Genomic DNA, 16,434 nt, shown 5'->3' on the forward strand with positions numbered 1-16,434 from the left:
AAACAAAATAACTAACTTCATTTAAAAAATTACATAATTTGAGGAACAAAGGAACTCTTGAAAATTTCCAATCAATATTCTGAGGAAGAGTCAAGAAAATATTGCATCTGAAAACAAAACAAAACAAAACAAAAGGTAATACAAAAAAGAGGAAGCAGATAGGAACAAATTATTTGAAGTTAAAAACCTGATTGTGAAAAATAATTAGTGAACTGGTTGAAAAATAAAATGGATACAGTTTAAACAATGTTTATCTACTCTCCTCCCAGTACTTGCTTCCGATATCGGATGTGTGTTTTGTCCCACACTCGCCGATTTTCTGACCCCAGCTGGGCGTCCTACACCTCAGTTCAATTCTGACGCTATCTCCCAGGAGTTAGTGTTGGACCCCACAGGAAAAGGGCTCTGCCCCACAAGACTGCCCCCACTTCAGATGCAATTGCAAGTCCCGACATCCTGCACTTCGGACCAACCAGCTGTAAATCGAATTCAGTAATTCACTAGAATTGTTCACAGAATGCCAGAAAACAGTTTACTTATTAGATTACTGGTTTGTTATAAAAAGACATAACTCAGGAACAGCCAGATGGCAGAGATGCACAGGGCAAGCTACGAAGGAAGGGAACAGAGCTTCCATGCCTTCTCCTCTGTGCTGCCTTCCAACAATTCCACGTGTTCACGAATTCGGTTAGGGTTTTTATGGAGGCTTCATTACTGAGGCATGATTGATTGAATCATTGACCATTAGTGGTTAACTCAACCTGCAGCCCCTTCTCTCACCCAGGACGTTGTGGGGTGTGGTGCTGAAGGTTCCAACCCTCCAATCACGTGGTTGATTTCCCAGGCAACCAGCCCCCATCCAGAGGGGCATTCCAAAAGTTACCCCATTAACTTAAAGTCAGTGTGGTTCAAACAGACTTGTTATGAATAACAAAAGATGCTTCTTTCACCTTTATTATTTCAGAATTATTTTGGGGTGGGGGGAACTAGGGACAAAAAACATTAATGTATTGTATTGCATTAGGAGCTCTGCCTGGGAACCTGGGAAGAAGACCAAATACGTATTTCTTACTATATCACGCAGCAGCAGATGAACTGTGTTATTTCGGACATGACATCACAGGTATATCCCTGAACACTGAGAAGTAAGACTAAGAGAAAATAAAGAGAAGAAGCTAGCAATACAGATCAAGCAGTCTAATATTAACTAATAAAGTTTTAGAAGGAGCAAACACAGGGGAAGAAACAGTTTTGAAATAATAGAATATTTTTCGGATCAGAAGAAAGATACAAGCCTTTTAATTGAATGGGCTCCCCATGTCCAGAATAAGATGAATTTTTAAAACTATTCACATCTAGCTGCACACTGAAGAAATTTCGGATAATAATGAGAAAAATTCTAAAGTCATTCAGATGGAAAAATCAAACGAAGAATCAGATGCATGAGCAGAAGCTAGAAGTCAAGAGACTAATGTCTTCAGCATTATGAAGGAAAATGATTTTGAATATAGAACTCAATTGACCAAGTTTGAGGACAAAGTAAAGACATTTTCCAACATGAAAAAGTCAGAAATTTTGTTTACAAACATGGATACGTTGTGTGAAAAAAATTTTAGAAGTCGTATTTCGCCACAGTGAGGAATCAGTGGAAGAAAAATGGTGGAATGGCATTCGAGAAACATTGGCAGCTGAATGAGACCCAAGGGGTGAAGGGGAAACCACTCAGAAAGTAAAACATATGGCAAATGCACTTTCAAAATTTGAGTAATAAAAGATTATATTTCATTTATTATCTAGTCAAATACACCACTGGGTTCTTTGGGGCATACCATGCCCACAGTCACCACGTTACAAATCCTGAGGACCGGCTTTCAGTGTTTAGAAACGATGTATAGAAAATTAGAGATTTGTTTTACGGAATAGTATGAAAATATGAATCTCAGCTTTGTAAAAGTACGTCATTAACTAAAACGGGAATATGTGATAAGGAAGGATAGAAAGAAGTTTGTACTTGGCTTATCTTTCATAGGTTCCAGTTCAGAGTTGGTAAGCCAAGTCAGAGAGGTTCTCGTGAATAATTTAAATTTAGAATGGCTAACTTTAAGTGGAGAACTAAAACCAGAAACTGTCATTAGTGGTTGCTGCTGAGAAGTGAGGCTGGTCTGTGTGACGAGTGAGAGAGATCTTAGTGCTCGCTTCACGCAGGATTCCGTCTTTCTTCTTAACCATATGCATGTCTGACTACCGTTCTCTCTGGTGGCTTTTAGGACTCTTCTCTTTCTCTTTGATGTCTTACACTACCTCATATTAATGACTATATCCATTTTTATTCCTCGTGCTTGAGGTACTGTGTGCTTTTCCTTAAGCCAGAAAAGCCATTGTCTTTTATTCAGCCCCCCACGATTCTTTGCCATTACGTCTATTTTGGTCTCTCTCTAGTCTCAGAATTCTCTCATATTAGAATAACTACTAGAGTGTATTTAAACTTCTTATTCCTGTTGTTCCCCCGTCTCTTAACTTTATATTTTTCTCTATCTCCTTGTGATATAATTTGAGTGATTTCCACAGATCTATCCTCCAGTTCCATTATTCTCCCTTCAGCTGAGTTTTCTTTATATCAATGACTATATTTTTTATTTTTAGAATTCGTTTTCTGTCTCTTTTTAAAACCAGTCTGGTCTTCTTTTATAATGTTCTTACTCTATAGATGCCATTTCTTATTTTACACCTTTTTATTATTTTTATCACATTAATTTTAAAGCCCCCTTTTAATTGCTTTGCTATCTGTAATTGCTCAGGTGTGAGTCTGGTCATTTCTCATGCCTACTGACACTCATCCAGATGAGTTTCTATGGATGTTTTGTAACTTTGTAATTTAGGGTATGAGCTGCCTTCCACGGATAGGCTGCAGCAGCATGGGATTGGGTCGGCATTTCTGTATGTATGTGCTAGGGGATCTGTGGATATCATGAGTTCTAAAGCAATTTTTATGTTTGCTTCTCTGCCCAGGATTTCCTTACCAAATGGGTAGTACACATTCCAGAACCACACCTTGCAAGAGTGATAGTATTTTCCCCAATATAGCGGTTTAACACGAATTGAATGATTCTAGTAGTAAAAATTTCAGAAGAAATTAATATCAACAACATGACGGATTTGTAGCTTTTTTGTTCCCCATAATGCCACTCTGCCACTTTTCACTACAATTGAGCAATTAAATAAGGGGCAAATAGTTCAATAACTTGTGCTGAGATCTAGTGAATTAAAGGTAGAAGAAAATATGAAAGCTGACTCTCTTTGTTGTTAAAATGTATTTTAATTTTATGTGGATGGTGACTGATGCTGATTCAAAGACAAACCTGTACCTTTTGCTGCTACTCTTAACTTTGGCTTCATGATCCAAGGGCCTGGACAGCAGCTCCCTGGGCCTGATCCTACCCCATGTCGCATGTGGTCCAGCATCTTGGTGTGTTAGTTCTTTCACGCACAATTAGCAGACTAAAGTGGTAATTTCTGTGTGTTACTGCTAGCAGAGACACTGACACATGCAGATCTTCCTTTGTCAACAATTTACTTCTGTCTCCCTCTCCTTCATGTCATGCAATCTGCTAACGAGTACCTAAAGCTTGTTGGAGGTAGGAGAGGTAAAGACAGAGATGGGAGGAGGCTTGACTTTGGGCTGAGAACACGCAGTACAATATGCAGATGATGTGTGATAGAACTGTACACCTGAACCCTACATAATGTTATTAACCAATGTCACCCCAACAAATTCAATAAAAATGTTTAAAAACCAAATACCTAAAGGTTGTTGAAGACTATTGCTACATCTTAAGGTTTATTTTTTTTCTTCCCATGGTGACTAGCAAAGCACGTGCCCTGTGCACATACATAGGCACTCTTACTATAAACACGTGCGCATTCGGCAATCCATTCATACTTTTCTTGCTTCCTACAATTCAACCCAGTCTTTCTGGACATACTTATGTGACGTTTTCAGGAGTGCACTTCTTTCCCATGTTTTTATAGAGAGCATGCACAAAGTAGGTAACGCTTACTCATTTATCTCATTTAAAGGAAATTAGAACGATTGTTTTGCGTTCTGCTTGCAGAACAGTGTGTACCGAACACCAACACCAAGCAGAAGAGCCCGCAGCTGAAGGTACGGTATACTGTTTACACTGAAGGAGCTCTGTGTGGAACAGAAAGTGCTGACAGCTCAAATGGATCCCGTGGAGCTGAGAAGTGTCAACATGGGACCTGACGACGAGAGCAGCAGCGGAGAAAGTGCTCAAGATAGCTACGGCGGGATGGGGAACCTAGACAAGGCAGCGATGAGCAGGTATGAGGTTCGAAATGAGCAGGCTCCGTGGAGAAATTAGATGGGTTTGTGGACAGGGAGAACAAGGGGCTTGTCAAGAAGAATTGGGCGGATTTGAGAGAGAATAATGACATCGATGTTAAACACAGCAACTGCCTGATCCTGAAGTACACATATTATACCCTTTTTCTATGCTAATCCTTTGTGTGACTAATTTACAATCGAGGTCACACGGTTCCTATCCTTATTAAATAGAGAGAGTAAATTAAATTATATTAGGGTATCACTGCTTTTACCCGCTGGATCATTCTGTCTTAGATTCCTCTCCCTTTGACTACCCTTTACAACTTGCTCCACCTCGAGTGCTGTAGGGATTCTCTTCTCACTGAGTGTCCTATCAGCAAGCTTGTTCATAGCTTTCATGGTTTCACCCACCAGACATACACCATGCATGTATATGGAAAGGCCCCTGGGAGAAAGCACTGTTCTCCTGTAAGGAGCCAGTGCAGTAAATTTTAGGGTTGTTGGACTAAAGGGCCCTGGAGATGTAAATCATGGCATTTTCTAGAGCAGGAGAACAATGTGGCAAAACACGGGGCTTTCGAATCTGCATAGCAGTTGCCTCACGCTGGGGAAGACATTTATCTTCTTTGAGCTTCATTGGAAAATGCAGAGTGGCAAACCAGCACCCACTTTTTTGAGAATAAAGTGAGTGCCCCGAATATAGATGGTATTCAGTAAACTGCTGTTCTTTCTCCTCCGCTTCATCACCCTTGGCAAATCAACCTAAATCTGAGCTCTTTTGTTTCTGAGAAGGATGTGCACAGGCACGGCCTCTGCAGAGGAGGCCAAGCTGAGGGAGACGCTGTCCCAAGAAGAGCCCTCTCGAGCCATTCCACTCGGTCCTCTAGAAGCCGTAATGGAAAGAGCAAGGATGCTTTTGTTCAGCTTCCTACAACAGGCTCTGGGCTGCTCACAGGGCCTTACCTTTTCACTTCTGACTCAACCATGGGCCCTCATTTCCCAACTGAACAATCACCTTAAAAGGAGTTTTGGTTCTGTTTGCTTTGAATTGAGCCCTTAAACGTACATTTTTGAGAAATTCAACATAATGCAGTTATTTGGAATCATTATACTTGTGTTTTCAGTGCATGTTGGATTCAGATTCAAAATATTTAAGACACTGGGGACATTTCTCATATATTTTATACAGTCTTGGCATGCTTTATGAGTACAACTCATCCCCTGCCAAAATAAAGAGCATGCAAATGCCTTGAAAAAGAAAATCTAATTACTTCCATATTCTAAATTTTAAAAACTACTTTGGACTAAAGGATTCTACTTTATTGATTAAGGTAAAAAAGTAGAATGTTGGATATTTCAGAGTTGAACTCGTTTTTGTTTTTATCCTTAGACCCATTTTAGGCTCCCTTTCATCTTGTCTCAGATTCCAGTTCTGAACATTACACACCAGCCCCCACATAGCAAGCATATCAACTAGAGACTCAACGAAGCCCCAAACTGGGGGAGTGCAGAGGTGGAAGGAAGCAGCATCTGAGGGCATTATGCTTCCCACAAGAAGCAGGAGGAGAATGCCAGGAAATGCTCCTAACTTGTATGCGCACTTGAGGTTCTTGAAAACCCACACCTTGGGTTCTAGAAAGCACGTAAAATTTATGATTTTGTCTGCTGGTTCTATCAACACCTGATAATTGTTCTCCACTTTCAAAAAGTAACCTCGTTGTCCCTCTTCCTCACAAAATTATTTTCAGGATTCATTCCGATTATTAACTATAATTTGCACAGATCTCCCATAATAATTATTTTCCACTTTTCTGTTTCTAAGGGTTATTTTAATAAAATATTCTCTAGTTATTTTATCTTACTATGGCATGGAAGAAATGCCCCCCAAATTGCAACCTATCTAATTATAAAGCACTTTCCTAATTAAAATTATCCTTGTTTATAAACCATGTCTCTGATGACAAGGCTCTGTATTACATTATACAAGAATAACATTATGATAACCAAAAGCCCAGCACGATGGCAAATACTGATAATTTTCAACCATACCTGTTCTCTCCTTTTACTTTATTTTTTATATTTATTGTATTTTTTCACCATCTAGTCAATCCCCTTATCCCCCCTGCCCCCAGCAATCACCACACTGTTGTCCATGTCCATGAGCCCTTTCGCCTTTTTGCTCAGTCCCTCCAACCCCTAACCTCCCCACCGCCTTCAGCTGTCATCTTGCTCTCCATCTATGAGTCTGTCCCCATTTTCCTTGTTACTTCAGTTCATTAGATTCCACAAATGACTGAAATCATGTGGTATTTGTCTTTCTCTGACTGGGTTTTTTCACTTAGTGTAATATTCTCCAGGTCCATCTATACTGTCACACAGGGTAAAATTTTATTCTTTTTTACGGCCGAGTAGAATTCCATTGTGTAAATGTTCCATAGTTGGTTTTATGCACTCGTCTACTGATGGACACTTGGGCAGCTTCCATATCTTAGCAATCGTAAATAACACTGCAATGAACTTAGGGAGCTTATGTTCTTTTGAATTAGTGTTTTGGATCCTTTGGATATAGTCCCAGAGGTGGGAAGCTGAGTCAAAAGGCAGATCCATTTTTAATTCTTTGAGGTATCTCCATACTGCTTCTCACAGTGGCTGCATGAATCTTCATTCCCACCAATAGTATGAAAGTGTTCCCTTTTTAACTAAGAAGCATGCATAGTTGAGCATTTCAAAGAAAACCTGTGTGATATTTTGCAGTGTCAAAATGCAATGGTGGCGGCCGGACTCATTAGTCAAGCATTCTGGGAATGTGGCTGAGACTAGATTCACACCCTCGGAGCCCCTGGCACGTGACTGCAGGAGCCGACCAGGGCAGTTAGGGGTGTGCAGCTTCCAGCCTGCACCCAAGCACACCACAACCACAATGTTCCATAAAGAGTGACGTTTCAATGCCCTGCTTCCCTCTCAACTTCCCTACTACTAATTCACTGGGTTTCTTCAATGCTTTGCTTAGTTACACCCATTGCCTAATAATACAAGCATATTTTCAAAGTAATTAAAATACACAAACTCGCACAATGAAAACAACCAAACACAACACCGAGCTACCATTGAACTACTTTCCAGCAAGGGCTATATGAGTAAACAGGTGGAGCCAACAAAGAGGAAAATATCAACTGGACGCTGGGCTTGGAGTCCGGGGGTGGGGTTAGGCACGCCACTGCACTTACTTGAGCCACAGCCACTTCGTCCTTAGAGTAGGGGCACACAAACCCCTCATGGGGATATCTGAGCATCGAATGAGATGAGGACCACAGTGCCTAGGCATGAATAAATATTTATTGAATTAATTATCTGATTCTGTTGTGCTAGCACTGGAGAAACGTCGGTTACAACTCTTTATCCCTCCTTGGGAAGGGCTCTAAGTGGGAACAAAATTAGCTCTAATTATTCCCTTTCTTGCATAGTTAATATGGGGAGAAGAAATGTGGCTTTTAAAATTCCAGCTAAAACTAACATTTTCTTCCATTACAACTTCCTCCCTCACTCCCATAACTGGTGCCCAGTCATTGGTCTTGAAGGAACACTCGAAAAGAGAAAAAAGAGTTCTAGGTGTCTTGTTTTTCCTCCCCAGTCAGTTCCTGAGATCGCCTGAAACATAAATATAATTCAGAGCATTGACTTAGATGTGTTTACTTTTTTATTTTCTTTTTTATATGTATGTTCAGTCAATTTGCTAACGAAGATGATGAAAGTCAGAAATTCCTAACAAATGGATTTTTGGGGAAAAAGAAGCTGGCAGATTACGATGATGAACATGTAAGTGCACCTCTGCTTCCAGGTGATAAACAGGACTTGAGGGCGCCTGACCTGCTGAGGTCTCTGTGGGAAAACAGTGTGACTGAAATTTTCCAAGCCGTGATCAGCACATTCTCTGTTTATTCAGGCCCTTACTGAAATAAAGGCTTGTTTTTCCTGTTCGCCATATGGCTACATAAATCATTTATGAAATTTATTTGTTTTTTGGAAAAATCATTCTAACCCAAATGTAATCCGCAATCATACATGCTTTCCCTTCTTTATGATACTCAACCTGTATTTTCTATTTTCACTGAGACCCTTTCTAAGGCTCAGCACAGCATTGCATTGAAAATTGCATGGATTTTATTGAAGTTGAGTCAATAAAAAGCTTTCATTAGCTGTGATTTTATCTTAGTCTTGTATCTTAGATAATAATCTCCAGTAAAGATAATGTGAAAATAAGAATAATCCAAAAGTGGTTCATCTTCAGGAAAATATTTGCTTATAATGCATCTCTTTTTCTTTAAGCATCCTGGAACCACCTCATTTGGGATGTCTTCATTTAACCTGAGCAATGCCATCATGGGCAGTGGAATCTTGGGCCTGTCCTACGCTATGGCCAACACAGGGATCATACTGTTTATGTAAGTGAATGGACATATCTGCACTTGGTTTGAACCTGGTGGTCTTTTAATTAATGAACCGTAGTTTGATCTTTGTGAACAGAAATCATCTGAGGAATTATTAGCATGTCTCTCTTGCTTTTAGATAAAACAGCAACTTGAAGAATATTCAGAGCAGTCGAATCATGTACTTGTTCAATCAACCATTCCTAACCAAATGGCAGAAACTGTATGTGCTCAGCCAAGCAAAGTGATGGAGAAGCTCCCCAACCCTAGGCTATAAGACCATTTTAAAAAGTAATTCATTATTTAGTGGATGCTTACAACAATTTGGTGTTTAATAGTCAAAAGATTTTTCTCAGAAGCACATCAGGCTTTATAACACTCTTAGGAAAAGGACCCACACCAAACCAGGGCCCTGCACGCTCTGGTTCTATGTCCCACCTCATTTGTCACATCTCCGTGCACCAGGTATGCTGGGCACTAACCTTCTCGCCATCCCATGAAGGCACCATGTTTTCTCCCACCACAGGGCCTTTGCACATGCTCTTGGAATCCTCTCCTTTTCCTTTCCTTGTAGCTAACTCCTGCTATATGAGCTTAGCCTCATCTCTGTGCTGGCTTCCCTGACCTCCACTACCGGGACAAACTACCTGATTATACACTTACTCACCAGTTTTAATATTTGAGTGCAGTTGTATGATTCATTTGATTAATGTCTACCTCCCTGGCTACACTGCAATCTCCAGACAGTTGAGCTTAAGTCTGTTTGTACTTATCACATGTCCGTATCCCCAAGACCTAGTACAGGCTTGGAACAGGGAATAGTTGTAGAATGGCCCAAGTTTATTCCTAAACCTATGTACTTTAATCAAACGTGGTCACATGCTGCCTAAGATTAGTAATGCCACATAGCTGACCTGGAGGGTGGATCCCGCCTTGTCCGTGACAGACAGCCACAGATGTCTGTGTATTATGCACTGCCGGGTATTTTCCAAGACACAGTTGGCAGCCCTGGAATTCTTCACAGGAACAAAGTCTAACGTTAGTCAGGCCTCTGTGTGAACGCAGCTCACAAGCCCCAGTGCGATGCTAGAGCATTAAATAACTGTCTAAGAACGTGGCATTTGTGTCACCCATGCAACGCCGTGGATGTTCGGAGCGTCACGTATGATTAGACAATCGCACAGCTGTTTGAGGGCTGAGATCAGGCGGGACTATAAATGTTTACATTGTGGTAGTGCTCTCACTGAAGTGTTTTAGTTAGAATGTTTTGTAGCTGAATGGGTTTTTATATTCAAAATCAACTTTACTTTTATAAGCCATGTTTGAAATAAACTCATTGATTTCAATTTTCTGAATCCTAGTGACTATAGATATATTCGTATATGTAGTTACATATATTTTTTCTCATTAATTACATATACTATCAAAATAATTAATAAGTTAGCATAGATCACTGATGAAAAAAGAAGTGCTTCCCCCAACCCTAGAGCCACAGGTCATTCTCATGGGAGGAGAATATTCTCCTTTAAAACCAAGGACCTCGTTTCAGGCTTACAAGCCTGTAGCAGACTCATTTGGCCAGAGAAATTAAGTTGCTAGACATTGTGGGTCTGTTTTGCGTGTCTAAGCAGCACAGACTGGATGCAGTTCTCTCTCCTAATTCACAGCAAGTAACGCAGGATTTCACTGGTTTTACTCTTAGTGTTTTCTGCCAAAGCAACCTTGTGTTTAGAATACAGGGAATGTTCAGTATTTTTCCAAGAAACAAAATTATGTCATCTCAATTACATAATCCTTTAAAAACAGATAAGTTCATAAGGCATACATAAAATACATATGAACAAGTCACTGATTATTTAGTTCCGGTACAGCATAGTAGAGTAGTTGTAAAATTAACAACTCATGGCCCAAGTGTACAGCTGCAACTGTGCATGGAGCTCAGACTCTGCAGGCTTCGGCTTCTCTGCGTTTAGATTTCAGATGAAGGTTCAGTCAGACTATTGAATGTCCCTCCAATTATAAATGTTGACACAACTATCATGCAAATATGATGTACATAGACCCACGGGCTCAGTAAGTAGATGTGGTATTTGCTAATTTTGCTATATATTTAGCATCTGAGTTAAGTTATGAACCAGATTTTACTACGGGGTAACATTAAAATGAGATATGTTAGGAAGATCAGGAAGAACACAAATAGCAAATTCCAGTTCTTTGACACTGAAGAGTATGTATGGAGCTCTGAAAAGAGTGTCTCAGCTTACCCCCAATCCACACACTTTTGAAAGTTAATGATTGAAAAGACCAATGTGAGAATTTATTAAAATATCTGTTATTATGTCTTATTTATTTTCTACTCTCTATTCCCTTCACAGAATCATGCTGCTTGCTGTGGCAATATTATCACTCTATTCAGTTCACCTCTTACTAAAGACGTCGAAAGAAGGAGGTACGCTACCCATTCATCAAGTCTAAAATGTTCTGTTTTGATTCTCATTAAAGGGTATGTCAGTCTATAGCTCTGTAACTATAGGATGATTTTGGTCAATTTCACATATTTCATTTTCTTCTGACCCCCAAGACATGGTTTCTCAATGTTTTTAGTTACTTGAGCAACTGAGAGGAATAAAAGTCAACTGGCTCAAGTAGAAGCCAAATAGATAAAGAGATTTTTGGTGAATAATGCAAATAAGAGTTTCAGCTTGCTGCATGGAGCTCACATGAATGTAGCCACTGCTTCTTATTGAGAATATTTTAACATGTTTTGAATTGGTTTTTGAGATTGGGCCTTTTGAGTTTATAATTTCTACATGGTGCTTATTCACATGTGGGACGCCGGTGTAGAATTATATTACCGAAATATTTTAGTCATTAAGACACTGTTTTTTAACAAGGTTATTTTATCTTTGATTGTAGGGTCTTTAATTTATGAAAAATTAGGGGAAAAAGCATTTGGATGGCCTGGAAAAATGGGAGCTTTTACTTCCATTATAATGCAGAACATTGGAGGTAAGGGGATATAGCTTTCAATAGGCTACTTCAACTTTCTAAAGAATGTTTAATATATAAGAAAACTCTTACAGCAACATACAGCACTTTAAATACAGAAAAATAGCTGCTTTGTAGTTTTTGAATTAAAAACATAAGTTTTTAAAAATAGACTCACGGTTCCTCTTTAGTTAAAAATAGCAATATGTAAGAATGAAATACTATTTAAAACCCTACTCACTGAATTCTAGAATTGAAATATAGAGTAAAAGCTTCCTTGAAATCTGGGTGTCAGCCTAAATTTTTCCCTCTCTCCAACCCTGAACATCCAGTCAAATACCAAGCAGCTCCTATTCATTCTATTTCTTACTGAACCTCTTCAGTCTTTCCTCTCATTCTGTTCTCACTGCCATGGTGGTCACCTGAGCCTAAGCTTCCCCTGCTCCCATCTCTAACTCATTCTTCAGATTAACCTTCTCACATTCAAATCTGCTTTTGCTTCTCCTGTGCATAAGATTCTTCCTCTGCCTACCTTTCTGATACCCTCCTTACCCACCTCATATCTATCTACTAATATCTATATCTCTGCTTCTCTATCAACCCCCTATGTGCCCCGTGTCATTCCATAACACACTATCTTCAGTGCCCCCGTTCCTGTAGCCCTCTATCCTAACACACACAAGCACACAATGATGCAGATCCGTTGTCTCCTTGCTCTCTTCCCGTCATCTAGCACTTCTCCTAGTTCCTCTGGGCTCCTTTAGCCCTCTTTGTAGGTATCTTGTCTGTCACTATTTTTAAAAGGTACTTTAAAACCCTTGCACAGATAACAGAATTGTGGATTCTGATGCATTGTGGATTCTGAATTTGAGTCTTTTTCTGTCACTATCTGTGACCTTGGGAAAATCACTTTACTCCTCCGAGTCTAATTTGCCATCTATGAAAATGAGAGCAATGTTCCACACAATTGCAAGGATGAAATAAGACAGCATACAGCACACAATGTGGGTTCAGTGCATGCTTCCTTCCTGCCTGGTTCTCAATGCAATATCCATGTCTCTGGAGCCCTTCTGATTATTTTTTTCAATGAGCATTATTATAATTTTAAGATAAATAAATGCTAACTGTGAAAACTAAAACATTGCATAAAATATAAATGACAAAGAAATGTTAATGTAAGTCACCCTTAGAAATAGTAACTCCAGGTTTTTCTCTATGCCAAAGTTAACAAATATATTGTTTCTGTTAAAATTGGATCTTTTTATAATACTAGCTTGCAGTTTGCTTTTTTAATTTAACAATATGCCTCAAATATATTCGCATATTATTCTTCTCAATGACTTTTGAGTTTTCCATTGTGCAAATACAGCACATTTAGTTTACTTAACCCTTTACTGACGAGCAGCGGGACCGTTGCCAGTGTTTCACAATAACAAACAATGCTGCAGCAAATAAACTCGCACAGAGGTCTGGAAAATAGGTAACCTTTTCTGATAAACAAAATCTCACTGGAGTCATCTAGGATGTCAGGGTGCAACAATTCGTTATAACCTTTACCTAACTATACCTGCTCCTGGTCCTGGATAGTTGTGAAGCAGAGTCAGGCTAGTAGTTAAGCAGATAAAATCCAAAGATATATTGATTTGTATTTGTTTCTTCCCATATTTTTATATATCAGGACTACAGTCCTGGGCAGAATTTGGCAATAATGCCAGGATTGCTCCATTCATTTTACTTGTCTGGGGTCATGAGCCTTTAAGCGCACCCCCTCTCACCTTCCTGTCCTCCCCCAAGTAGACTGCTCTGCATTGGGTTCAAATTTTCAGCCTTATCAAGATTTAAAGTACTGAGGATTTCATAGGATCACCTCATAGTTGATCTGTGTTACCTGTTGGGACAACTGAAATAACCACGCACATATTTAGCCCTGAACCCGACAGGCCGAGTGGCAATAGCAATAACTGTCTGTTGCTCGAAGTTCAGCTGCTATTGTGCTTCTAAATAACAGAATGAACTTTAAAGTGGTCTCTCCATCAAGCCACACACATGAAAGGAAGTGTGGCTTTCAGGGAGTAAGACACACTTTTACATTGTCCCTGACAATGCTCTCACTTTGGTTACTCTACATGGTCAGTGGTTATTTTGCCCGAAGGGAAATCACTTGTATTTCTGTATTTAGCAACTCCACGTTTAGAACATTCAATTTTCTCAGTCCCCTGAAACCGAACATTTACCATGGATGTTTCAACACTGGCAGAATAATGTTGACATTACCCAGACAGGTCTGGGTCATTCTGAATTTTTAAGGACCAAACACATTAACAGTGGTAACATCACTGAAAGTCAGCAATAATAGCTGTCTAAAATTGCATGGTGCCTCACAGAGCCAGTTAATCAGAAATATCTCCTCTGTTCACGCTCTGTAAGATTTAGCTGCGGCCAAGGTCTTTGTAAAGATTAACCAAGTAATGTTTGCAGAAGATACATCAGATGCTGTAAGAATCATCCCACTTCCCAATAGAGAAGAAGCCACTGACCCCAAATCAGGAAACTTGTATTTTGCACGTGGACTGTCATTTTCAAGCTATGTGATCTTGGACATATGTGGTCATGTAAGCTTTATATCCTCAGCTGTGGAATGAAGATAATTAACATATATCTTGCTGTTTAAACGGAGTAATGTGCAGAACTGTAGAATATGGGGAATTATTATCACCATTATTACTTTTGTTTGAGATTAAGGAAATAGCTTAATAGTCATTAATATTAATAGTTTGATCTACAACTATCTGCTTTAAAATGTCTGTTAGCAAAAACTCGCCAGAAGGATGGAGCACATACACTTAATGCTGCCAACGCAAAACTTGTCAGTTTATTTTTAACTGAGCCTTTTGACTGTGTGTCAAATACCAAATCAGTATTAGACTTCACTGAATGGGAAAGGGATGCTGCAGAAATCCCTACAATTGCTGGCAAAACTGTCTATTGTGCACATATATACATATACATATTTCCAGGGTTTGGGTTTACAGATTCCATCAGGTTTTCACAGGAGTACATGATCACACATATATCACTTACCTAGATGCTCAAGAAATGTTGCCATTTTGTCTAACTTCTAATATGGGCAAAGGGAAACCAGGATGTAGAGGAGGAAAACACTTTACTGACAAAGTGGGGAGAAGCTATCCTCTCCTGTATTCTCACCGGTCCCGTAGGACTCCACTTTAGATAATTGTGGCCCGAGACTTTGCGGGCCCCTTAGGGAGGATACGGAGACCTAGACTGGCACCCAGCTGGGGACAGCCAGAGTGACACGTAGTGCTTCAGCCCTGCTTCGCCCTGCCATTCTGGCCTTCTCTCCTGGTCCAGGCCTTTTGTTGCCAGCCCCCTCTCAAATTGTACAGACACCGAAACAGGCACACTCAGAACAGTCCGTGATGACTCAGAACTAAAGAGAGGGAAACGTTCCAGGTACAGCTTCACTCAAAACCTCAGAGAGGAAGTTAACACAGAATCATCATTGATACGGTTAGTGAAGTTCCACGCGCCAGAGCCAGAGGCCCAAGTGTGTATTTTTGAAAAGAACTTGGAAGCAGTACAAAAGACAGAGTGGGTGACTTTCCATGCAGTTTGGTGGATTAAATGCTCATCTCACTGGAAGAATGTACATCCCAAGTGCAGGGATTTCTCACAACTCACATGTGCCTTTAGCGCCATGCACCCCACCAAGTTGTCGTGTTTTTCATTTCAGCAATGTCAAGCTACCTCTTTATCATTAAATATGAACTACCTGAAGTGATCAGAGCATTCATGGGACTTGAAGAAAATACCGGGTATGTCTTAGGTTCTCCCCGTAATGCCCAGTGACTCACTCTAGGCGGTCTTTTCCAATCCCAATATTCTGGTTGGCCTTTCTCTTCCAGAGAATGGTACCTCAACGGCAACTACCTCGTCATATTTGTGTCTGTGGGGATCATTCTTCCACTTTCTCTTCTTAAGAATTTAGGTAAAGTCATTTTTAAATTTTATTTTTATTTTACATTGTAATAGCAAGCTGATTGTAGATGCCATATTAACCTTCCAGAATTTCTCTGCTAACTCCTAGGTTACCTTGGCTATACCAGTGGATTTTCTCTTACCTGCATGGTGTTTTTTGTCAGTGTGGTAAGTGATTGATTGACGTGATTCTTGTAGCTTGGGGAGTATGAGACCCATTCAGTGCCTGAATTAGTGTTCTCTTTTTTGTTCAAGCAGCTCACTAGCATGAAAGAGTTTTTGCATTATAATTTTTTTTGTATTCTAATTAGGAATGAGAAAAGAACAGTCATGAGTTTAAAAATAGTTGAATTAGAATGTCAAGACCATTGCTAATAGCATGACTTAGGCACACAATATGTATTTGGACAAAAAGAACACTTCAAGCAGGAACATGACAATAACTCAGCACTTAGAAAGGTGGAGAAGGAAGATGGTACGAGTCCCAGGAGAGAAATGAGTAGGCTACAGAATCAGCCACATCCGCGCACATCAGCCATCTTCTCTTACACATTCTGCCCATGAAGAGAGGGCACCCACAGTGGGATTAACACAGAAGTCTCTCCTCACCTCCCTCCAATCCCCACCAAAAGAGACTGGGGGGGGTGCCCTCATAATAACATGGCTGCCAAATTT

At 39.9% G+C, this 16,434-nt stretch overlaps 1 protein-coding gene across 3 annotated transcripts in view; it reads left to right on the forward strand.

Moving 5' to 3' along the window:
- Positions 1-16,434, forward strand: part of SLC38A4 (solute carrier family 38 member 4) — a 65,888-nt gene that overhangs the window by 34,465 nt on the left and 14,989 nt on the right. For all 3 annotated transcript variants that reach the window (XM_045184187.3, XM_024575774.4, XM_045184186.2), the window contains exons 2-9: positions 4,113-4,342; positions 8,071-8,161; positions 8,672-8,787; positions 11,148-11,221; positions 11,689-11,781; positions 15,515-15,596; positions 15,687-15,769; positions 15,869-15,927. In XM_045184187.3, coding sequence (XP_045040122.1) covers positions 4,224-4,342; positions 8,071-8,161; positions 8,672-8,787; positions 11,148-11,221; positions 11,689-11,781; positions 15,515-15,596; positions 15,687-15,769; positions 15,869-15,927 — 717 coding nt within the window. In that variant the 5' untranslated portion in view covers positions 4,113-4,223. The remainder of the gene's footprint in view (positions 1-4,112; positions 4,343-8,070; positions 8,162-8,671; positions 8,788-11,147; positions 11,222-11,688; positions 11,782-15,514; positions 15,597-15,686; positions 15,770-15,868; positions 15,928-16,434) is intronic.

Source organism: Desmodus rotundus, chromosome 3, assembly GCF_022682495.2.
Source record: "Desmodus rotundus isolate HL8 chromosome 3, HLdesRot8A.1, whole genome shotgun sequence".
In the NCBI taxonomy this organism is placed as follows: Eukaryota; Metazoa; Chordata; class Mammalia; order Chiroptera; family Phyllostomidae; genus Desmodus; species Desmodus rotundus.